The sequence below is a fragment of the Heterocephalus glaber genome, unplaced genomic scaffold (genome assembly GCF_053883595.1).
Source record: "Heterocephalus glaber isolate CG9 unplaced genomic scaffold, H.glaber_assembly_v1.0 deba00001454, whole genome shotgun sequence".
NCBI lineage: Eukaryota > Metazoa > Chordata > Mammalia > Rodentia > Bathyergidae > Heterocephalus > Heterocephalus glaber.
Window position 1 is genome coordinate 395,368 of NW_028258303.1, and position 23,728 is coordinate 419,095.

General features: G+C 35.0%; 1 protein-coding gene across 5 annotated transcripts in view; it reads left to right on the top strand.

Annotated features, from left to right (window-relative positions):
• Positions 1-23,282, top strand: part of Eif4e (eukaryotic translation initiation factor 4E) — a 43,807-nt gene extending 20,525 nt beyond the window's left edge. For all 5 annotated transcript variants that reach the window (XM_087215793.1, XM_087215794.1, XM_004848105.4 and 2 more), the window contains exons 2-7: positions 2,213-2,319; positions 9,206-9,301; positions 13,028-13,091; positions 13,746-13,859; positions 19,514-19,653; positions 22,206-23,282. In XM_087215793.1, coding sequence (XP_087071919.1) covers positions 2,213-2,319; positions 9,206-9,301; positions 13,028-13,091; positions 13,746-13,859; positions 19,514-19,653; positions 22,206-22,320 — 636 coding nt within the window. In that variant the 3' untranslated portion in view covers positions 22,321-23,282. The remainder of the gene's footprint in view (positions 1-2,212; positions 2,320-9,205; positions 9,302-13,027; positions 13,092-13,745; positions 13,860-19,513; positions 19,654-22,205) is intronic.
• The last annotated feature ends 446 nt before the right edge of the window (positions 23,283-23,728 follow it).

Here is a 23,728-nt window from a genome sequence, read left to right on the forward strand (position 1 = left end):
TTAGGGCTATCATTTCTCTTTAATATTGGAAGGATATTTTCCCTGTATATTAAATTGTAAGATGAAAGTTTCTGTTGTCTTACTGCTACATAGTTTCAGTTGAGAAGTCAGCTGTTAGTGTCATTTCTATGAAAATTGTTGTTTTCTGACTACACTTGATGTACCCAAGTGTAACTTTTGTTTATGTGTATACTGCAGTTCCCTGGGTTGAATGAATCTAAGGTTTTAAAAATCAGAGTTGATATGTCCATTCATGTATTGCTTCTGTCCTGTTGTCTCTCATGTTGAAATCTTGTAACCACGCTTCACATTACAATCTATTTTTTTCCCTTTAGTGTGTCCTTTAGTTTGAATGTTTTCTTTTGCTCTGTCTTCACAACTCTTTATTCTGCTAATCTTGGTCTATTGTTATTTATTCAATAAGCTCCTAATATCAGATATTGTTCGTGGTTCCAGGGTTTATCTATTTTATTGTTTTTTATTTTTTAATTTTTTGGTACTGGGGATCGAACTCAGGTCTTTGTGCCTGCGAAGCAGGTGGCAGAACCACTTGAGCTAAATCCCCGGCCCTTGATTGTTTTTTAAAAATAGATTTCTCATTTCAAATACTCCTATTTTCATTCTCTCCCTCATCTTTATTTTATCATAGTATTCATAGTTTTAAAGTCTTTGCTTACTCCTTATCTGGGTATGTTTTTCATAAACAATTTGATCTTTTGACTATTAGTCACTTTTTACAAATTCTCTCCCTCCCCTAGTGTTTTGAGTGCCAGATATGGTAGTAGCAATATTTATAGAGGTTGAAAATTATTTTTTAAAGAATGCAGAATTTAGTGTTTGGAGACAGTTAATTGATAATTGCTTTGGTACTGACAAGTCTTGTTTTTAGATTTGTTAGGGGTATTTCAGTTTTGCTTTACAAATCAGTCTTAAATTTTATTCCTAATAGCATGATCTGCATTCCTAGGCTATGGCTTTTCTGTGATTTCATCTGAAAGCTGAGGGTTTTCACTCATCCTTTGACCCTGAACTCAAATTTGTCAGCTGCTGAAGTTTTGACTCAGCTGTTTTCTGTTAACACCGCTGCACCATTCCCTCCCCCATCACACCTGCACATGCCAGTTTAAGAGTTAGCACAGTGGTGTAGTGAGCCTGTGGCAGGGGCAGTGGGCTGTTTCCCCATCACTGGCCTAGGGCCTGTGAGGGGCTTTTACACAGATTTTTGGGACTTCTCTGCAGCTCATATTTTTCTGGTGCCTTGTCCTCCAAAGTCCACTTCCCACTCTGTTGTTTTCTTTATCCATTGTGACTCCCAGCATCTGTCTGGACAGTATCATTAATGTTAAACTAATGGGGTAGGAAATGACGTTTAGTAATTATCTGTTTGAAGACCTAAATTGAGCGATGAGGAATTGCTGGTAAAAATGATTGATTTTTTGGGGGGGCGGGGGAGGTACCAGGGTTTGAGCTCGGGTCCTTGCGCTTGCGCATCAGGCGGTAAAACCACTGAGCTAAATCCCCAGCCCCTAAAATGATAGATTTTTTTTTAATACATTAAGTACTGTATATAAATTTTAGGACCTTCATTATTTTATATAACCATTTAAATTTATTATCAAGCCCATAATAACCTATTGGGTTAAATACTGTAGTAATTGACAATACTTTGTTAGCAAAACCAAGACATAGCCCTTGCTCTTTAAGTGATTTTACAGGCAAGCAGAATCAAGTTCCTTTGTATGTTGTGTGTTGTGAAAAATTGTGTTCTTTAAAATTAGTACTTACTGTGAAGTAGGAAGAAAATGTTCAAATGGGAAGGGAAATAGGAGGTAAAGAAGGAAGGGAAAAGGAAAAAATAGAAGGGAAAATGGAAACAAAGTTTTTGTAAATTAAGGGGAAGAAGAGTTGGAGGGAGGGGAGGGAAAGGAGAAAAAAAGAATTAAGATATATCATGTACAGGTACAAGTTCCTTATGATGAATGTTATCATTATGTATATCTAAAGTGTACCAGTAAAATTAATTTTAAAAAATGAGTACTTAGCACCTATCTGGTTTGAGCTCTTTTCCCATGTACGTATGATTTACATATCTTGTTATGTTAACATACATTTCTGACTATTATCAGCAGCATTGGCTCAAGTATATTAGAATATTGCTGCCATAGATAATGTTCAGAAATTTGAAATAGTTTTTTATGTTACTTTCCACTAGGAAACCACCCCTACTCCTAATCCCCCACCTGCAGAAGAGGAGAAAACAGAATCTAACCAGGAGGTTGCTAACCCAGAACACTATATTAAACATCCTCTTCAGAACAGGTAAGCTTTCTGACACCTACATTTTTTGATTTAGGTAACAAGGTGAAAAGAGAACAGAGCAAATTTGAAAAGGAAAATTAGATAAAACTGGTTTCAGATGTACATTTAAAGCCATGGTAGTAAATTAGTTCTCTTAAGTAAATTATGCAGGACAAACACCTTGATTTCAGTACATAACAGGGCTTTTGTTGAAGGAAAATGCATAGCTAGGATATAGATAAAAAGGACAAAGTAGGACATCATGGAAACAAAATTAATTTTTTTTCTAAAAATAAGGAAGTCAACAGCATATGCGCCAAAAAGGCTTTATTTAAGCAAAATCTTAAAATATCCAGTGGGTTGGACAGTTTTTTAAAAATGCTTAAGGGAAAGGTTTTTTGTAGAGTACAGGTGATGAAATAGTGGAGCAGAGTGAAGAGGACATAAACACATTTATAGAGGAATAGCAGGTAACTTGAAGTTGGACTGAAGGAGAGGTAGATGATGTAACTGGAGGTGCATTGGTGGAATTTAAGAGACAAATTAGGAGGAAAAGAGATATAAAGCCAAGGGTGGTGGCACATGCCTGTAATCCTAGACTTTGGGAGGCTGAGGCAGGAGGATCGATGTGATTTCGAGGCCAGCATCCTACTTAGCAAGACCTTGTCTCCAAAAAAAAGAAAAGAGAGATATTAAGATGAATTTTCATAGTTAACAGTGTAGAGTAGTATTTCACTGTGTACCTTTTCTTGACATACCCATTCCTTTCCAGTATATTTATGTGTTTACTTACTGTTTTTCTGGATTATACAGTGAAAATTAACTTGATTCCATGAAAAGCTGATGTGGGAAGAAAACAGCCCAGAAACATTGTAAGAACCTTCTGGGTTAATTCTGCTGTTTTCCAGGGCAGATCCTTTACTTCGTTTGCTTGTAAGGGCCTGCAAGCCTGTTTATAGTTTTAATTTCATTTATTTTTAAAAATAAAATTTCCCTTCATGGTCTAAATATTGTCATTTTTTTATCGTGGGAGACCTATTGACATGATAGTCCAAATATACTTCATGAAGTTTTCTCACAGGAGGTACTATAATTTAAAAACCCTTCAATGGGGAACAAATCAGTGTAGGTGATGGACCTTGTCATTTAGTGGAACACCAAAGATCGAATAGTCCCTAAAGAGTAAAATCCTTTCTTAGAAAAGCATTGTGCCTAATGTTTTACATTGAACAACAAATTTGTATAGTTCCGTGTAACAACACCAATATCCTTGGAGATTTTTTTTTTTAAGTTGTTTGGTGGGGCGTTATCTTCTAACTCTGTATAGTTTCTAGTTGTTTGTGAATATAGTTCTTGGTGTTGATGTTGTAGAGAGAAGTGATCAAAGCATGTATCCCGCACAGCTTGAGGGAAAGCTGAAGAGATTTTTGAAAAGTTTCATCTTCAGTTAACAAATTAAATCCTAAAGTCTCTGAGGACTTTTTTGTTTGTTTGTTTGTTTATTTTTGGTACCAGGCGTTGAACTTGGGTCCTTGCTCTTGCGCAGCAGGCGGCAAAACCACTGAGCTAAATCCCCGGCCCAGTCTTTAAGAACTTCGGTTTCTCTATAAATTGTATTTTTTGTGTAAAATAGCAAATATTATTCAGGAAAATATTATAAGATGATTTATGGTTCAAATTTGGTAGTTTCCTCATTATGTACTTTTTATAAATACTGCAGAAGATTGTGTTTTCTTCACAAATAACCCTTAATAATTATAAGAATGATTTAAGTGAACAGGGCACAAGTATATAAATCAAAAGTTCTTGGCTTTCTCAAATACTGTTTTACTTTACTCCCCAGGGATCTGTTAAATTTGGCTTGTATTGTTCCAGAAGTTTTAAGTATACATATATATACTGTATTTTTAAGCAAATCACTAATACTGTTATTTTTTTGTTTGTGTAGATTTTGTCCCAGTGTTTTAGCCATGTGTTCATATGAATCCAGTCATGTGTTTTATCAGGCTTACATTAGTGGGAATAGAGAGTTTTTCTTATTTTCAAATAGTGCTGCAATTACAACCTAATACATATTTTTGTATTTTGTGAATATGTCTGTAGAATAAAATTTCAGATTTCCTAGTTCAAAGACTACCCTTTTAACAACTTTTGCAAAAACTGCCAAATTACTCTCCTTGATCAGTTTATACTCAGTAGCTGGAGAGGTCTTGGTTTCTACATCCTTACTAAATTAGCATCATTAGTCTTTTGCATTGTTGCCAGCCACATTGGTACCAGTCTGATTTGTGAAAGCTTCTTATTTTTTAATTTTCATTTCTTGTATTGAACTTTGAAACATTTTTCTATTATATTGACCATCTGTGGTTTTATCTGTACATAGTTCATTCAGTTCTTTTTATCTTTTTTCTTTAGGATTGTCTTTTCAGGTTTATTTTTAGGCATTATATTTTAGGTATGTTATTAATCCATCCAAAGCAGCAGAGGTAGGGAAGTGTTAGTTTGAAGTAGATTATCCAAATCATGTCTTTTAACATTGTGGAATTGTGTGTACCCCCTTCCCCTTAGTCCTGGGGATTAAACTTGCCTCAGCTGTGCTAGGGAAATGCATTACTACTGAACTACATCTTTAGCCCCCTTTTAAAATTTGTAAATTTTTGAGACACAATCTCATCAAGTTGCTCAAGTTGGCTTCGAACTTGCCATCCTCTTGCCTTACCTTCTTGGAGGTTTTTTTGTTTGTTTTTAAGAGGATTTTAATTTTGTTTTGAAGTCAATCTCTAGTCCATGCCAGCCTTGAACTCACTCACTGTAGCCTTGCTGGCCTCAAGCTGGTGAACCTCCTGCCTCAGCCTCCCATGTGATAGAATTCATTGATGTAACTCAAATTCATCAGTAATGTCTTTTTAGGAAGTTGTCATGCTTACAATAGCAAATGAAAGCTTTCAAACATTGTTATTTTTTTTCCTGAAAACTCACATTTTAAGCAGCAGGCTTACAACTGTTAAGTTTTCCCCTCCAAAAAAACTAATCAGGCCAGAGATTTAGCTCAGTGGCACCGCACCTGCCCCTCAAGTTCAAGGTCATGAGTCCGATTGCCAGTACCACCACCAAAAACAAAACTATCAGTTACTTTTTCAAATAAAAATGATATTCCCTGAAAGAGTCACTAGCTCACCTAAAAATTTAAAGTTGCCTAAACACTGTATTTTGTTATGCATTAGAAATGTTTTCTTTTTTTCCTTTTTTTTTTTTTTGGTACTGGGTTTCAAACTTGAGTCCTTGTGCTTGCAAGGCAGGCGATGTAACCACTGAGCTAAATCCCCGGCCCCTCTAATTTTTGTACTAATTTTTACATGTAAAATATGAAAAAGTCATGTAAATAGATTGAAATTTAATGAGAATGTTTTTATTGTTGCATCAGGACATCCTTAAAACTGGGATTACTTTTACTTTGAAGTGATGATGATGATAAAGGATGTGTAAAACACTTGAAGTCATAGGTGTGGGAAAGGATTTCCTAAACGGAACTGCAATTTCACAGGAAATAACAGCCAGAATCAGCAAATGGGATTACATCAAATTAAAAAGCTTCTGCACAGCAAAGGAATCAGTAAAGAGACAACCTACAGATTGGGAAAAAATTTTCGCCAACTATTCCTCAGAGGACTAATACCTAGAATATATAAAGAACTCAAAAAAAACTAGACCACAGAAAATAAAAGACAATCAAAAAATGGAACAAGTGAAATGAACAGACACTTCTCCGAGCAAGAAATACAAATGGCCAACAAGTACATGAAAAACTATTCAATATCCTTGGCCATTAGAGAAATGCAAATTAATGCTAAGATTCCATCTTACACCAGAAAGAATGGCAATCATCAAGAAATCAAAAAATTACAAATGCTAGCATGGCTGCAGTGAAAAAGGAATTCTCCTGCATTGTTGGTGGCATGTAAATTAGTATAGCCATTATGAAAATTCCTCAACTAAAATTACAAATTCCACATGACCTAGTTATCTGCCGTCTAGGTATCTCCCAAAGAACTAAAGACATAATACTGTAGCAACCATGCATACCAGTGTTTATAGTAGCACAATTAATAATAGTTAAATCCTAGAAGCATCCTGTATACTCAGCAACAGACAATTGGTTAAAGAAAATGTATCCATATATATATATATATTAATGGAATATTACTCGGTTATAAAGGACAAACTTGGGACATTTGTGGGAAAATGGATGCACTGGAAAATATGTTCAATGAAATAAATCAGACACAGAAGCTTAAATAGTGTACTGTACAATATCTCATTTGAGAGAGGCAGAGTACAAAGAAAGAGCACAATAGAGAATGGATAGAAGGCAACAAGGGTGTGGATCTCTTGAAAATGGGAAGGGATCCAAGAGAATGTTGGTGAGAGAAGGGGAAGGGGAAATAAGTAGACCAACGAAATGCCATGTACAGGAACCTAATAACCTCAATGAATATAAATATATATCAAACTTGAGATAAGATTAATATCAACAAAAACAAAGATAAGGAAAGGCAATTTGTGGGAGGGAGGTAGGAAGGGAATTACAAAAAAAGAACCAAGCTGTATTGTACATGTATCCACTCCCCAAGATGATTGTAAACTGCATTTACTGCAAGCGTGTACTACTAATAAGATTTTTTAAAAAGATATGAAGGATACAGTGACTACTAGTGTAGTTGAGTGGTCTGGTTTTATTCTTGCTAAGGCATCAACAGATTTACCCAGGATTGTTTACATACCACTGATGCTAACCAGTAAAATAAGTACCTTAGCTTTATATGGAAAAAAGAGATCTTGGTATCTTTTTTTTTTTTTTCCTGGAGACAAGGTCTAGTGTAGTCCAGGCTGTCCTCAAGCTCTCAATCTGCCTCTACCTCTCAAGTGCCTGGCATACAGGTATGCCATAATACCAGGCCTCTGAGTACAGTTCGCTTTAAAAAATAAAAAGTCTAAGTAATTTTTTTGCCTGTTTTTTTTTTCCTTGATAGTGAGTTGGCAAATGCAAACAGATTATTCAAGTACAAGTTGAAATGGATCTCATCTTTGTGTCTAACAGGGGTTTACAGGCATTGATCATTGAATTATGGAGTATTATCCAATTTGGAAAGCTTTTCAGACAATTTTACTGATGAGAAAATAGAATTTCCCTTTGACTTAACCTTTGGTGCATTGGTCCCTTAGATGGAGGAACTCAGGCTGCGCAAGTCCCTTCTGTAAAATAATGTATTATTTGCATATAACCTTTGCACATCCTTCTGTATACTTAACCCATCTGTAGATTATTTATAATTCCTAGGAGGGTTTTTTTTTTTTTACTTTGTTTTTGTTTTGTTTTGTTCTGTCTCCCTCCTTTAATGTTTTCCCCCTTTGATGATTTAGAATTGGGATGTGTAACCTGAGAATCAGGATGTGTAACCTGGGAATATGAAACCCACATATATCAGGGTGACCCGTGTTACACTTCAAGAATATTGAATTTGGCTGGGGCTTTAGCTCGGTGGTGGTGCGCCTGCCTCGCAAGCGCAAGGTCCTGAGTTCAATCCCTGGTGGTGGTGGTGGGAAAATATACACATATAAATATATGTACACATACACACACACACACATACATATATATGTATATGTGTGTATATATATGTATATGTATAATTTAATTCTTCTAAAGGTGAATCATTTTGGGTTGATAACATTGTCAGTGAGCCATTATATATTAGGAATAAAACTTGTAATCAGATACAATATAGAAGTATAGCAACTGCTATACATTATTTCAGAACATATATTTGTAGCTTTAGTCAACCCTTTTATTTTCCCATTTGTGCATTTGAATTCATATAGAATCACACTTATTAGTTTTGCCTCTTCCTAGCAACTCGCATCTCTCTCTGTTTAGCTAATAGCTATTTGTTCCCCTTGAAATTGAGCCTTTCTCTTCCTCACTTTCCTTTATTGTTAAGTACTTATACACTTTTTTTTCCTCCTTAAATAACTGTGCTTTTCTTTATTGTAGTACCTACTACACTGTAATTGTCTCTCTGCTACATTTCTTTTTCTTTTTTTTTTTTTTTGGTACCGGGGATCGAACTCTGGTCCTTGTGCTTGCGAGGCAGGCGGCAGAACCACTGAGTTAAAACCCCAGCCCTCTCTGCTACATTTCTATGTAATCTCCCAAGTGATTAGACTCAGGGTCTGTAAGTGTAGCAGGGAATCTATTATGTAGTAGATATTAAATGTTGCCCGTTTTAAAGTTTTGTTTTATATTGTAGTGCAGGGGCTTAAACCCAGGGCCTCACTTATTCAGCTGAAATGCATATTTTTTAAATGAAAGAAAGAGAAAACATATTTGTCTCTGTAATAAGAACTACCACTTTAAATTTTTATTTTAAATGTTTGTGATAAAATACACACAACATAAAATTTGCCTTATTAGCATTTTTAAACCTACAGCTTAATAATGTTAAATATGTTCACATTGTTGTGCTACCAATCTCCAGAACTGTCTTTATCTTAAGAGAGTGATACTGTCTAATCCATTAAACAATTTGTATTCCATCCTCTCCCCAGCGCCTCACAACCACCATTCTCTTTGTCTTTATGAATGTAACTACTTAGGTGCCTCTTGTAAGTGAAATTATAAAGTATTTCTCTTTGCATGACTGGCTTCATCCAGCTTGTCTCAAGAATGTCCTTCTTTAAGGCTTGTGGATATTCCATTGTATATCAGCTATATTTTGTTCATCTGTTGACTTGGCGATGGACACTTGGATTGTGTCCATTGTTTGACTATTGACTATTGTGAATAATAATTTTGCTGTGAGGATTGGTGTGCACAACTACTTTTTTAACACTGACTTTTTATTTTTAGATGGGCACTCTGGTTTTTTAAAAATGATAAAAGTAAAACTTGGCAAGCAAACCTTCGACTGATCTCTAAGTTTGATACTGTTGAAGACTTTTGGGCGTAAGTATTTAATTTAGGGTATGTATTTGTAATTTTTTAGTTGCATATTTTTTCATTTTAAATCAAATTCATAAAGTGAAGGTCTAGGTGAAATTAATGAATCTTCATCTGTAGAACTATTTCTATGTCCATCTCTTCATAGATGTTTGGATGGTGTTATGCCTCACTGGTTTTAGAAACTTCAATCTTGTCATCCTTTAGGCCTGAATATTCTGTAGTCCTTGTCCTAAGATACCTGTTTTTCCATTGAGAATCCTTTACTGCCCCAGAGCTTTGGACAGCTAGTTGAAACTTGTTCTCTTTTGTGGTTACCTAGACACATTTGCCTCAAAACAAAGTATATCAGAACATTATTAGGGTCTCCATTTTTATAAACTATTTTCAACACAGTATCTAAAATTTCCTGTGGTAGGGATTGTGAAATATCAAAGATTGACATCAAAATTTAGGGAATGTCAACAGAATGACAATTTCTTTGATGATAGTTGTTAATTTCATTATACTTTGTCATAAACTTAAGAAGAATGGAAATTAGATGTGCATGACTTCAAAATACAATTTAAAATCACAATCTTTGTCAAGCTTTGATACTGATCTCCAAAAATTTTTTTTTTCTTTTGTTAAAGATTGTCCTAGCATGTATTAGGCTAGGGCTGTACCATGGAGCTACATTCTCAGTTCCTACAAAATCAATTTAGTGTGTTTTTATATGGAGAATGTATAGGGAGATACTGTTTTGAGAATGTGAAAGGCAAAACTTAAAACATATTTCGGGGGGAGGGTTACCGGGAATTGAACTCATGACCTTGTTCTTGTGAGGCAGGCGTGGCGCCAACTGAGCTAAATCCCTGGCCCTAAAAACACATTTTTAAGAGCTTTGAATTACCTAGCAGTTATCTAAAAATTACAACTTTCACATCCATATTTTAGAATCATATACATGATGAATTAGCGATGCTACTCATGTTTTAATGTAACCCCTTGAGTGTATTCTGTCCACACAAAAGAATGGATCATGGTCATAAATTTATGAATACTATTTCAAGGGCAAAAACTATTCTGTGTATTTCCAGTGCTTAGTCTCTAATAGACATTCAGTGTACATTTGGATCATTGAAAAAAGCAAAGCATAGATTAAAGAAAACTATGAATTGTAAACTTAACTACTCTGAGAATTTTTTTTAATGAAAAACATTATCTTTTTTTAAATAATAGAATTACTTTTTTTTTTTTGTAACGGGGATTGAACTCTGGACCTTGTGCTTGCAAGGCAGGCATGGTGCCATTGAGCTAAATCCCTGGCCCAGTAATAGAATTACTTTTAATAGATGTAGTTGTCTAGTTAAATTGAACTTATTTTGCTCTACCTTTCTTCAAAACATCAAGTGGTTTTTCTTCTCCAGTAGCCTCCTGGTCAAAATTTGAATAACTAGTCTCCATACAAAATGCTCTCTAGTCTCCTACAGAGGAAAAAGAAATCTTGAACCCCTCCTCCAATCAGATTTGTATATGTCTAGATTTTTTTGGCTTTTACCAATTTACATAATTACATTTCTTACTTGTCCTCTAATTATAACATTGCTCTACATTTTAGTTATATGTAAACAGTGTCATTGCATAGTGGATTTTTATACCATAATTTAGAAATTTGAAGGAGTCCTTTGGTTTTCTATAAATATCTTGTCATTTCTTAATTTCTTTTTTCTATTTATTTACTTATTTATTTGTTTATTTTGGTGCCAGGGATCCAACTCGGGTCCTTGAGCTTGCCCTGCAGGCGGTGAAACCACTGAGCTAAATCCCCGGCCCTTAATTTCTTTTTTCTAACACTTAATCTAAGCAACTATTGAGTCCTTTTTTTCTTTCTTTCTTTTTTTTGGTGGTGCTGGGGATCGAACTCGGGTCCTTCCACTTGCGAGGCAGGCAGTGGAACCACTGAGCCAAATTCCCGCCCGAGTCCTTTTGTTTTTAACTAACCTGTGTATTCTTAGGATTTATCTATTTAATGTGCCATTATGAATTCTCATTTACTTAAAGAGACCTAAAAGCAGTATGAAGAACAAAAGAGGCAGCATAAAGAAGTCTTCCTCCTTGAATACCACTGAAGAAAGCCACTCTCATGCTACTCATTTAAATTAGTTCTCTCCATGAAAGTAATGGTGTTAATGGTATAATTACTGTTAGTGTCCAGGACCTTTTGTATAGTCTCATGGTATCTTATAAATAGTAGATTATACTAGGTGTTTTGTTCGGTGCAGTGTGATGAAAGGATGCCAGATTCTTAAAACTCAGCCTGAGATATTCCTAGGTTGGGTTAAAATAGCACCAAGAGAACCTGACTTAGGTTTGTAGGCATATAGCGAAGATATTTTCTACCATCTAATATTGGAGACAAAGCATTCTTATCCTGTTGCCAATTTTTAAAACAAGTTTTAAAAGACTTGTTAAGAGACTACAGGAGATCAAATGATCTAGTCTTCTCCCTTTAAACAAATGAGTAAGTAATCTAAAATTTTACTTTATTTTTATATTTGGAAAATAGTTTAATTTTTTTTACTTTTATTAGTACATGTTTGCAGTATATGAAGTTTACATTCATCTTAGGGAATAGGTGCATGTACAAAACAAAATACATCTTGATTCTTTTTAATCTCCTCACCCACCTCCCTCCTTCCATCTATGAATCTCCTTTTCCCATTTTCGTTATTATTGTTGTTATTCTTAGTTCAAGCTTATGGCATTCAATGTTTATGTTCATTGTGGATATTTGGTACCTGTACATGACACATCTTAAATCTCCCCCCCCCCCCCCGCCCCGGTCTCCCCATCCCATTTACAAAAGATCCTGTTTCCATCTATCAGTCCTTTATTTTGGTCTTTATTTCTACTTGCCTCACTCAAATTAGAGATACCATGCAGCATTTAAGCTTGTGTGTCTGATTTATTTCACGTAACATATTTTCCAGTTGTATCCATTTTCCTACAAATGTCTCAGATTTATTTATTATATAGCCAAGTAGTATTCCATTATATAAAGATGCCACATTTTCTTTATCTGTTCATCTGTTGATGAACATACAGGCTGCTTCCAGGATTTAGCTGTTACAAATTGTGCTGCTATAAATATTGGTGTACATATATTGCCATAATATGTCTGTTGATATTGTAAGATGGGAAATAGTTTAGAAGTATAGATTCTGCCTTATGTATAAGTGACTATAATCTCAAGGAGAGCTTAGACCTGTTTTTTTAAACCTCCCACAATAATTATTGTACTAATAAGTAACAATCTTTAGCGTTTGGGAACCATTAGTCTTTTCTGCACTTGAATACCTCCAGAAATAATGTTGACTGTTTGAGTCATGTGATCCTGGTAGTCAGGTGGTTCATCTTTTCTCTTGGTTTATTTTTTAGTATATTTCTGAACAAATAATTGTTCATTAGCTTTATAAATTCATTTATTTAAACAACCTCACCTTTATTTTCAGTTTCATATACATAGGTATGCCTTGAGTTAATACTGTATCAAAATCTTTTTGTCAGATTAAAATAATTTAAAATAGTTACTGAAAATTGTTTTATAAATTGTTTCTTGAACTTAGTATCTGTTTTGTCTATTTTAGAAATTAACTCCATAGCAAAACAAACATGCATGAACTTTATTATATTTTCTAAAGTGCCTAAACTCTATATTCATATTTTTAATTGTCCTTTTCTTTTACTTAGTCTGTACAACCATATCCAGTTGTCTAGTAATTTAATGCCTGGCTGTGACTACTCACTTTTTAAGGTATGCCTAATTGGTATTTTCATGTATGTATTATAGGACTGGACCATTCAGGTGTTCATTGAAAAATATTGCAATAAACTTGGGTATAGTTTATACTGCAGTGTACAGGCTAATAAATTGGCTTTACTAGGCTTAAGCATCAATATATTGGTAGAAATTGTAGAAATGGAGAGAGTATTACTCTGTACAACGACTGAGATTGATTTTGGTGAGAGCTTTGATTATGCAGTTCAATTCCTCCTTTATTCAGGTAGCCTGAGTTTGTTTGTCAAGCATTCTTAACTAGGGCTGCAGGGGTCCTTGTCAGGTGGTAGGACTATGGGGCTTTAGTTAACTCTGAAATTACATACTTTTTGCATGTATTTTTAGGTATCTTAAGTGTGTGTAGATTCTAAAAGGTATCTACTACTTAGAAGGTGTAGGAACCTCCAAATTAAGTAAAAGGCAAGATTTGATAGCTAGTAAGTGACAAAGTCAGTACTCTAATTTTGGAATCTCATGCCTCTGGCTTTTAAGACCTCTCTGTACTTTAAAAAGTACACCAGTGACAGTTTTATAAGAAAATTTAAAAGTTGACAGTGTTGCTTGCTGGTTCTCATAATCTCAAAGTAAGGATTATAATATTGTCTAATACTGTTGTATTCTTACTTGTAGGATGGTATTGAGCCCATGTGGGAAGATGAGAAAAATAAACGCGGAGGACGATGGCTAATCACATTGAACAAACAGCAGAGACGAAGTGACCTCGATCGCTTTTGGCTAGAGACGGTAAGGTTTTAGAATTATAAAGCAGTTTTAGAATTCTGATAGTTAAGTTACATTTTATTCGATATACTTAATGAGATAAGAATGCCTACACTGAAATGTCTTGTCAGCAATTTTTGCACAATCATGTGAATCTTGTATATTTTACATGCTGAAACTGAAACATTTTACCATGTAACAAGTCACATAGAAGGTAGTTGGTATTGAACCCCGATCTTCCAGAGCATGCTTACCTGATCATTTCATCTACCTCAAAATTACAGAATTTTACATTTTATATTATTTAATATTTTGCATCCCACTTACAGCATTGGTATATGTGTACTGTATTTTTTCAGCACACAGTGAAACAAACACAGAAGCAAACAGTGAAATTGTTGCTTAACACCATTTATAAGTTGTAGACAAATTTTGGTTTTGCAGGATATATTAAATAAGAAATAACAGTCATTATTATAGTCAGAGGTTCCAAATCCCAAGCTACTAGAATAGACTTCTGTTTGTGTCCTAGCACTTGACTCAGTGGCTTGCTTAATTGCTTGCTTGTTTGTTTATATTTTTGGATTCTGGGGATTGAACCCAGAGCTTCGCTCATTCTAGGGAAGTACTCTACCACTGAGTTGCATTCCCAGTTCTTTTTATTTTGAGACATTCTTGCTGTGCTGCCTCATCTGGCCTCCAGCTCACAATCCACTTGCCTTAGCTTCCGAGTGACTATGATTATTGGTTTGTGCCACCACAGCTAGCTTCAAAGTACTTATTGTTAGGTGCGTATTTAATGGATGATCTTTTAAAAAAGAATAAATGTGTTTTACTCACTTTCTTGTCACTGAGACAAAGTACCCAACACTCACAACTTAAAGGAGGAGAGATTTGTTTTGGCTCATCGTTCAGTCCATGATCAGCTGGCTCCAAAAGAAGAAACAGCTTACGGAAAACCTGCTAATGTCCTGATTGCCAGGAAACAAAGGAGAAGCAGTGAAAGGAGATAAACCCTTGACCCCACCTGTAACAGCATAATCAGCTGTAACTTCATAATCCAGTTGGCTCCCAAACACAACACTTTAGGGGCCATTATGGATCTAAACCATAACAAGACTTATATTAAAAAGTTGGGACATTTCTGGAGATATAGTGATGATTGTACAGCAGTGATAAATTTACTTTATGCTTCTGAACTATACACTTATGTTTAAAATGGTAAATTTTATGTATATTTTGCCACAGTTTTATTTTATTTTATTTTATTTATTTTTTTTTTTTTTAGTTATTTATTTATTTTTGGTACCAGGGATCAAACTCAGGACCTTGCGCTTGCGAGGCAGGTGCCTGAACCACTGAGCTAAATCCCCGGCCCGTTGCCACAATTTTAAAAAGCAGCAAATATTCTTGGAAAGCAAGAACATGGCAGTTAGTCTAACCGTGGAGAGCTGATTCAGTTACTTCATCAATATTTGGGTGCCAACTATAAGCAGCAGCAGAGAAGATTAATGATGATTGAAAACTATGAATAATGAAAATAATTCTACTTCTGTGTGTGGGCATCAATTCTGTAATTTGCTTAAAAAGTTAAAACAACAAATTTTTTTTCTTCCCCGTTAAGTTTATTGGTATAACATTTTAGGTATAAAATACATTTACATACCTCATTGGGATCTTGTATCATTACATGAGTATCTTGATTCTTATTTTTTTTTCCTCTTCCCCTGCCCTCCCTTCACCCCCTCCATCCTTCCCTATTTGCAAAGATTTTGTTTCCATTTTTTTCCTTTTCACCTATTTTTTCTTTTCCCTTCTTTCCTTTCCCCTACCCCTCCCACTTTACCTGCTCCTTTAGACCTTTACTTCCTGTTACACAATATCAATTATACATTTTTAAAATTAAAATATCAAGACCTAGGAGACATTAGCACAGATTTTACAGAATTTCAAAGGATATAGAAAGCATATTTTCAAAAATCTGTTTTGAAATAAATTTGACAACTTCTAAGAAGTACCTTGGAAGGCAAATAATGAAACTAACTCTGGAGGAAATACAAAATTTGAATAGCACCTATTAAAGTATATTCCTAGCTTGAAAACCAACCCATATGACAACAGGCTCATATACATTTTAACTGATGAATTATATCAAACATTTAAAGCAGAAAAAAGGAACACGTCTCCCCTCATTTTTGGAAATTAACATTGTGCTAATCCTAAAAGTGGATAAGATAATAGAAGAAAAAAGTATGAACATAGGTAAAAATTTGTTTAGCAAAGCAAACTATCAGAAGTCAGATCTGGAAGTATGTAGAAAGTGGTTTTATTATAGGGATGGCAGGGTTGGTTCAGCATTGGAAGATCCACCCCCAAAAGTCATCATTTTAACAGAGGAAAGGAAAAAGCCATATGATCCTGTCACTGGTTGGAGAAAAAGTATCGGACTAAATTCTGTAGCTGTTCATGGTAAAAGCTATCAGGAGATTAGAAGTAGAACAGAACCTTCTCAACAGATTAAAGACCTGTACTCGATACTTCCAGCAAGAGCGTCTTGTATGAATGGAGAAGACACAATGCTTTCTCCTTAAGGTGGGGAACCAGGGCAGATATGCTTACTCTTCATCTGTCGATTAAACTTTGAAACCTAGGCCCAAACCAAAATAGTCTGGCAATAAAATGACACAACTGGGATACGATTGGCAAGGTAGAAGTAAAATCTTTATACGTAGATGAAATAATCATCCACAGAGAAAATACTAAGAAATCTCTAGGAGCCCCTAGAACTTGTATTTGAATTTAGCAGGATTAGAAAACACAAGATTCAGGTTTGTGTATACTTGCTATAAATGAAGAATTGGATATTGAAATTTAAAAGTTATGTAGGAGTACAGAGGACCTAGAAAAGTTAAAAACAAAAACGAAAACAGTGTTGGAAGACATTTAGTACCTAATTTTAAGACTTCTTCTAAAGCTACAGTAATCAAGGCAGTGTTGGTGTAAGGAAAGACATATAGATTATTGGAATAAAACAGAGAATCTAGAAATAGAACCACACATATATGGTCCACTGAGTTTTGAAAGATTATTTACATTAACATTTTATAGAATATAAACTTAATTCAAGAGCCGAGGAAAAGACAGTGTTTTCAGCAAATGGCACTAGAACACCTGGTATCCGTCTGTAAAAAATTAACCTCAACCCTTTATTTCCATACATGAAAATAACTTGAAGGGATGTATGAACCTAAATATGAAAGCTTAAAAGTATAAAACTTTAAAAAATTATAAGGGAAAATGTTTATGAATTTAGGGTAGGTAAGAACTACCTAGGATACAAAAAACATGATGTATAGAAAAAAAATTGATAAATGAGATTCCATCAAAATTTAGAACTTTAAATGACATCATTAAAAGGAAAAGTCCTTAAACAGACCATATTTACAAACCATATAACCTGTGACCAGAATATATAAAGAACTCTTACAGCCCATTCATAGACAACCCAATTAAAAAGTAGACATAATAGCCAGTACAGCACAAGGAAAGGTGTGCAACTCTAGAATCAGAAAAATACTAATCAGTACAATAACAAGATTGAATTATACACTCATTAGGGAGATGAAGTTAAAAGTTTTAAAAGCCTTGTCATGACTTTTTCTTTTTGTTGGATTCTCCCCCTTTGCGTTTAATTTGTCACGCCTGATGGATTCATTCTGCTGGGCTTCCTGGGGTTGTGATCCTCATTGTCTTTTCCTAGGATATTGTCTAAAATTTTTTTGAATTCTGGTTTGGTATTCATAAAGTTCCTGAGGTGCTCTTTGTCATGAAAGTATTTTATTTCTCCCATCAATTTTGAAAGATAGTTTTGCAGGGCTCATCAATCTGGGTTGGAGGCTGTTTTCCTTTAGGGCTTGGAATATGTCACTCTAAGCTCTTCTTGCCTTGAGGGTTTGCATTGAGAAGTCTGCTGTGATTCTGATGGGCTTTCCTTTGCATGTGATTTGTTTCTTTTCTCTCACTGCTTGTAGAATTTTGTTCTTCTGTTGGGTTTCTGGAATCCTAAATATTATATACCTATGTGTAGATTTTTATTGATCCAGGCTAGCTGGAGTCCTGTATGCCTGCCTCACTTATCTGTATGTCAAGTTCTTTTCTCCTGCTTGGGAAGTTTTCTGCCATCACTTCTGTGAACAGTTTTTTTTTTTATGTCATCTGCACGCTCTCCTGTTTCTTCATTGACTCCAATCAGTCTTATGTTATTCTTCTTTGCATTGTCTAGCAGCTGCTGGATTAGTTTCTCATGGTCCCTTACAATTTTAAAGCAATTTTTCTTTTCCTCCTCACTAATTGCAATCTCATCTTCTATATCTGAAATTCTATCCTCACATTGCTTCATTCTGCTGCGCAGACTTTCGATGGAGTTTTTAATCTCCTGGAAATCTGTTTGCATCTGCTTTATGGATTCCATTTGTTTCCTATGTTGGGATTCATCATGTTCCTCAGATCCTTTATTTTTTTATCTGTGTCCTCTCTAGATTTATTAATCATGTCTTGCACTATGAGCACAATCTTTGGTGTTATCTGAGTAATTATTTCTGATTTCATTTTTCCCCGATCCTCTTTTGTTGCCAGTTCAGAGAGTCCAGGTGATCAGATTGTTCCATCTCGTTTCCCTTTGCGGTTGCTGTAGGTGATCCGGTTGCTGTAGGTGATCCGGAAGTCTGTTTTTGAGGCTTGTTTACCTGTCTTCTCATTTCCACAGGGTGGGTGTGGTGCTTCTGGTGTGCCTCTGGCGCCTGTGCGGCTCACCTTCTCTGACCTGGGAGCATGGAGTGGTGGCGAGGGAGCCTCCTTCCAGGTGCTGGGACTGGCTCACCTTCTCTGCCCTAAGAGCGTGGAATGGAAGCGGGATAGCCTCCCTCTGGGTGCTGGGACTGGCTCACCTTCTCTGCCCTAGGAACATGGAATGGCGGCAGGGGAGCCTCCTTCCGAGTGCTGGGACTGGCTCAACAACAAATGTTTTTAAAAGTCAAGGAAAGCTGAATGTGATGGTGCACGCCTGTAATCCCAGTTCTCAGGAAGCTGAGGCAGGAGGATTTTTGTGAGATCAAGGCCAGTCTGAACTGCATAACAAGACCCTGTCTATAAATGAATGAATGAGTCCATGCATGTCATGGCAAAGAACTATATACATAAATAAAATTTAGACATTAAGTCAACTCATGATTTAAAAGCTAATTTTAGTTTTATATATATGCCTTAATTACTTTCTTCCTTTCCTGGGCGCAATACCCAACATCCCCAATTTAAAGGAGGAGAAGTTTATTTTGGCTCAGATTTTAGAAATTTTAGTTCTTTTGTAGTTGCAGGCTGAAGGAATAGAGGGTATGGCAGACTTGAAACCAGCAAAGTGAAGGAGGAGCTAGGGAGCTGTGCCTTCCACACTACATTCCTAGTGACCGCTTCTTAGGACTAGACTTCACCTCCTAATAGCTGATGAGCTGTGAGCCCCGTAATCTGATGACCTTCTAAAAGCATCACCCATGAGGACTTGAGGCTCTTGGGTACTTGTAGATATAAATCTTGATAATACACAAAAATGAAAGACATTTGCCCCTCAGTAAGTGGTTTATAATTTATCCAATTAATTTGGAGGGTTTCTTTCTGTTTTGAAGCTGCTGTGCCTTATTGGAGAATCATTTGATGACTACAGTGATGATGTGTGTGGAGCTGTTGTTAATGTTAGAGCTAAAGGTGATAAGATAGCAATATGGACTACTGAATGTGAGAACAGAGAGGCTGTTCAACATATAGGGTAAGTGTTTGCTCTTTTCCTGCCTTTTTTCACAATATTACCATAGTTAAAATGAGAAGTTGTCTTGTAGCTTGAGAAATGCTTGGATTTATAAGCCATTATTTTCTTTGTATTGTTTTCAAGAACACTTTATAATTTTGAACTCCTTTGGAGGTGCTTATTGACTTGTTCATATTGTTTTGATTTCTGTAAAATTGATGTTTCTTACCACTGGAGTATAAAAGTAGTAGAGAACCCTACTTTGGCATATTTAGCATTTTGCTCATTTATTAAATGAGTATTTAAGTATTTTTCCCGACTTTGAAAAGTGCTATTTCAAGAAGTGCTGCTTTGAAAAGGATGAATTATAAAACTCATAATATATAATTCAGTGAATATTGGCACATGATACAGTATATCTATTTTCATTATATCTATTTTTTTATTCATTGGCATTTAATACATCTTGTTTCTATTCCCACATTTAAAACTCACACATGTAGGTTTTTGAATTTTTGTTTTGGTGAATTCTGTTATTTGAAAAAATGACCTGTTATTTTTTCCCAAACCTCAGTGTTAGGATTTTCTTTTTATTTATTGCATTTAAATTCGTAAATCTTGACATTTTTTTGTCAATCATAGCTCACAAAATGTTTGATTTGATCCTTTGTGTGGTATTTCAAACATTATGAATTCTTCTGTGAAATTCCTTTCCAGATAAAAAAGTACAGGGAATGCCGGGCATGGTGGTGTATGCCTGTAATCCCAGCACTTGGGAGGGTGAGGCAGGAGGATCACTGCAAGTTCAAGGCCAGCCTGAACTACAAAGCAAGACCCTGTCTCAAAAAAAACCAAAAAAAAAAAAAAAAGTACAAGGATTTCCCAGATTACATTCCTATGGGGGTTCTATAAGATAGTAATTGATTAGTCATCATATTCTTAATCTTTTTGTCAACATTTGTGTTAGTATTATGTTTTTGAAATCTCTATAAAAACATTTTGACATCAGTTTTTTCAAGGAAAAGGGTTTTTAACACCTCTAGTAAAACATATCTCAGTGCATTCAATGCTATAGTATCATACTGTAAATCTGATAGTAGCTATCACATAGTTAATAATTATTTTTAGATACCCTATTTGGAGGAAGTTAGTAAACTAGAGGATGAAGTATGAAAAAGGTATCCTACTGTCATTGTTAGGTGAATTAGCTTCATGAAAATGTGTGTTTCTTTGTTTGGTTTTACTGCTTGTTTTTAAATGTTTGCCCCCCCCCCCACAAAAATTCAGGTTACTCAGGTGACATGAAGCTCTCTGTGACCTTTCCCTAGGACCTTGTCAGCCTTATATTCATTTATGATCATGGCCACATCCTTATTTTTCTCAGCCTTCAGATGTGCTGCATTCTTTTAACATAATTTTTCCCCCCTGTACTAGGGATCAAATTCAGGACTCTGCACTTGCTGGACAGGTGCGGCACCATTGAGCTAAATCCCTGGCCCAACATTGTAATTTTGTTCTCATAACTTTTTTTGAGGAAAATATTTATTGGTACATTTTAGATGTACATGATAACATTCATCATAGGAACTTTGTACCAGTACATGATGTATCTTTTTATTCCTGTCTGCCCTTTGACCCCCCCTTCCCTTCCTTATATACAAAAGCTTTGTTTCTATTTTTTCCTTCAGTTTACTCTTTCCTTCTGCTTTCTTTCCTTTACCCCTCCCCCTTCCCCCCTCCCCTTGTTCCCCTTCTCATTTGAACATTTTCTTCCCATTTCCCAATGTCTGTTGTACATTTTAGTCCTTGTTTCCACTTCTGGTTTCTCACACCAGAGAAACAATGTGGTATTTAAATGTGTGTTCAGTGACCTCATAACTTTTACAGGGGAGCTTTCTCTCATATTGCAGATGAGATTAGATCTTCCAGTTTATGCAGTATCATAGCTTTTATATTTAATCCTGTTTGACACGTACCACATTTTCTTACAGTAGTCACATCTTAAGAAAATTGAGCTATAGACTTGGTGCACAAGGGAGAAATGTGTATAAGGTAGAAATTATGTATCTTCTAAATTATCCTGAAAATACTGTGAACATTCCTTCAGAGTATTTAGTTTTCACAAGTGCAATCTTGGTATTGGAAATGATAAGTGTAATTGTGTGGTAACATACAGTATGTCAGATCAAAGAGTGAAAACAGATGTGTGCATGCTACTTATTTTTATGTAAGTTATGTATGCACATAATACAGCTTCATCATATGTATTTGCAATTGCTTGTTTTCCCTACTGAATTATACATTTGCCATAAGTTTTCAGGGACTGCCCCTGCTTTGCCCACTACTGATTTGCTAATAATTATCATAATACTTGACACATACCTGATTGGATCTCAGATATTTGTTACATGATTAAGTTGTGAAAATAAAGGGTAAATTATGCTAAAATGAAAAAGTGTAGTTTTCTCTTTTACTCTTGAGTGTAGGTATTTTTTATATAAAGACTAATAATGGTGAGTTCTTAAATCATTTTTTGGTAGATAAAAATTAATGTCCACTTCTTTGTCTTCTAGGAGAGTATACAAGGAAAGGTTAGGACTTCCTCCAAAGATAGTGATTGGTTATCAGTCCCATGCTGACACAGCTACTAAGAGCGGCTCCACCACTAAAAATAGATTTGTTGTTTAAGAAGACACCTTCTGAGTATTCTCATAGGAGACTGCGACAAGCAATCGAGATTTGGGAGCTGAACCAAAGCCTCTTCAAAAGCAGAGTGGACTGCATTTAAATTTGATTCCATCTAAATGTTGCTAAGATAAAAGAGAAGTCTCATTTGCCTTTGTCTTGTACTTCTGTGGTTTTTGTTTTGTTTTGTTTTTTAATTTTTGCTAGAGTATCCACCATCCCAATCAAAGAATTATAGTACACAGCATCTCTAGAATCCATAAATGTGTTCTGGTCCACTCTGTAACAGCTTAGTAGAATTACCATTACAAACACATTTTACCGATTTACAATACTCAAAAAAGAGCTTGTATTTCTATACCTTAACGGGAGGAAAAACATTACGTTCCATTGTATGCAGGAGCATATTTTGCTGGTTTGAAAGAGTATGATGCATACAGTTTTCTAGCAATTTTCTTTGTTTCTTTTGACAGCATTATCTTTGCTGTACTCTTGCTGATGGCTGCTAGATTTTAATTTATTTGTTTCCCTACTTAATAACATTAGTGATTCTGATTTCAGTTTTTCATTTGTTTTGCTATTGTTTTTTCCTCCTGTAACATTGGTAAAGGATCCAGGAATATGACACGAGGGTGGAATAAACATTAATTTTGTGCATTCTTTGGTAATTTTTTTTATAACTACAAAGCTTTGCTACAAATTTATGCATTTCATTCAAATCAGTGATCTATGTTTATGTGATTTCCTAAACACAATTGTGGATTATAAAAAAATATAACATCATAACTACATTCCTAACTAGAATTAGATGTCTGTTTTTGTATCTTTATGCTGTATTTTAATACTTTGTATTACTTAGGTTATTTTGCTTTGGTTAAAAATGGCTCAAGTAGAAAAGTGGTCCCATTCATATTAAGACAGTGTACAAAACTGTAAATAAAATATGTACAGTGAATTGTCTTTTAGACACCTAGATTTGTCCTTTTATTTCTCCATCTCTGTAGAAGGAATTTGTACTTTTTATTGCAAGGCGGTCTCTATTGTGTCTTCTTTTGTAGTGTCTTCCTCCTGAACAGCATACATTTGGAGCACTAGTTTATTATGTTTACTACAATTTTTAATAAATTTAATAGATAGTATATGTATGGAATTAAACTGATGTAGCTATCTTTGTTTTTAATAAAATAAGGCACAGTACTTCAGTATTAGGTAAATAAATATACTTCCAATGTGTTAAAAATTTATGAAATTGGGATTTTGGTACATCACCTTGTGATTGACATAACGGGGGTTGTAAAATTTAGTTATTGAGTTGAGATGTTCTTATGTAAGTGTCAGAAGGATAGCACAGGGAAAAACAGGTGGTGGCTGTATGGATTAAGGCTTATTAGTATTACTTAAACAAGGGACT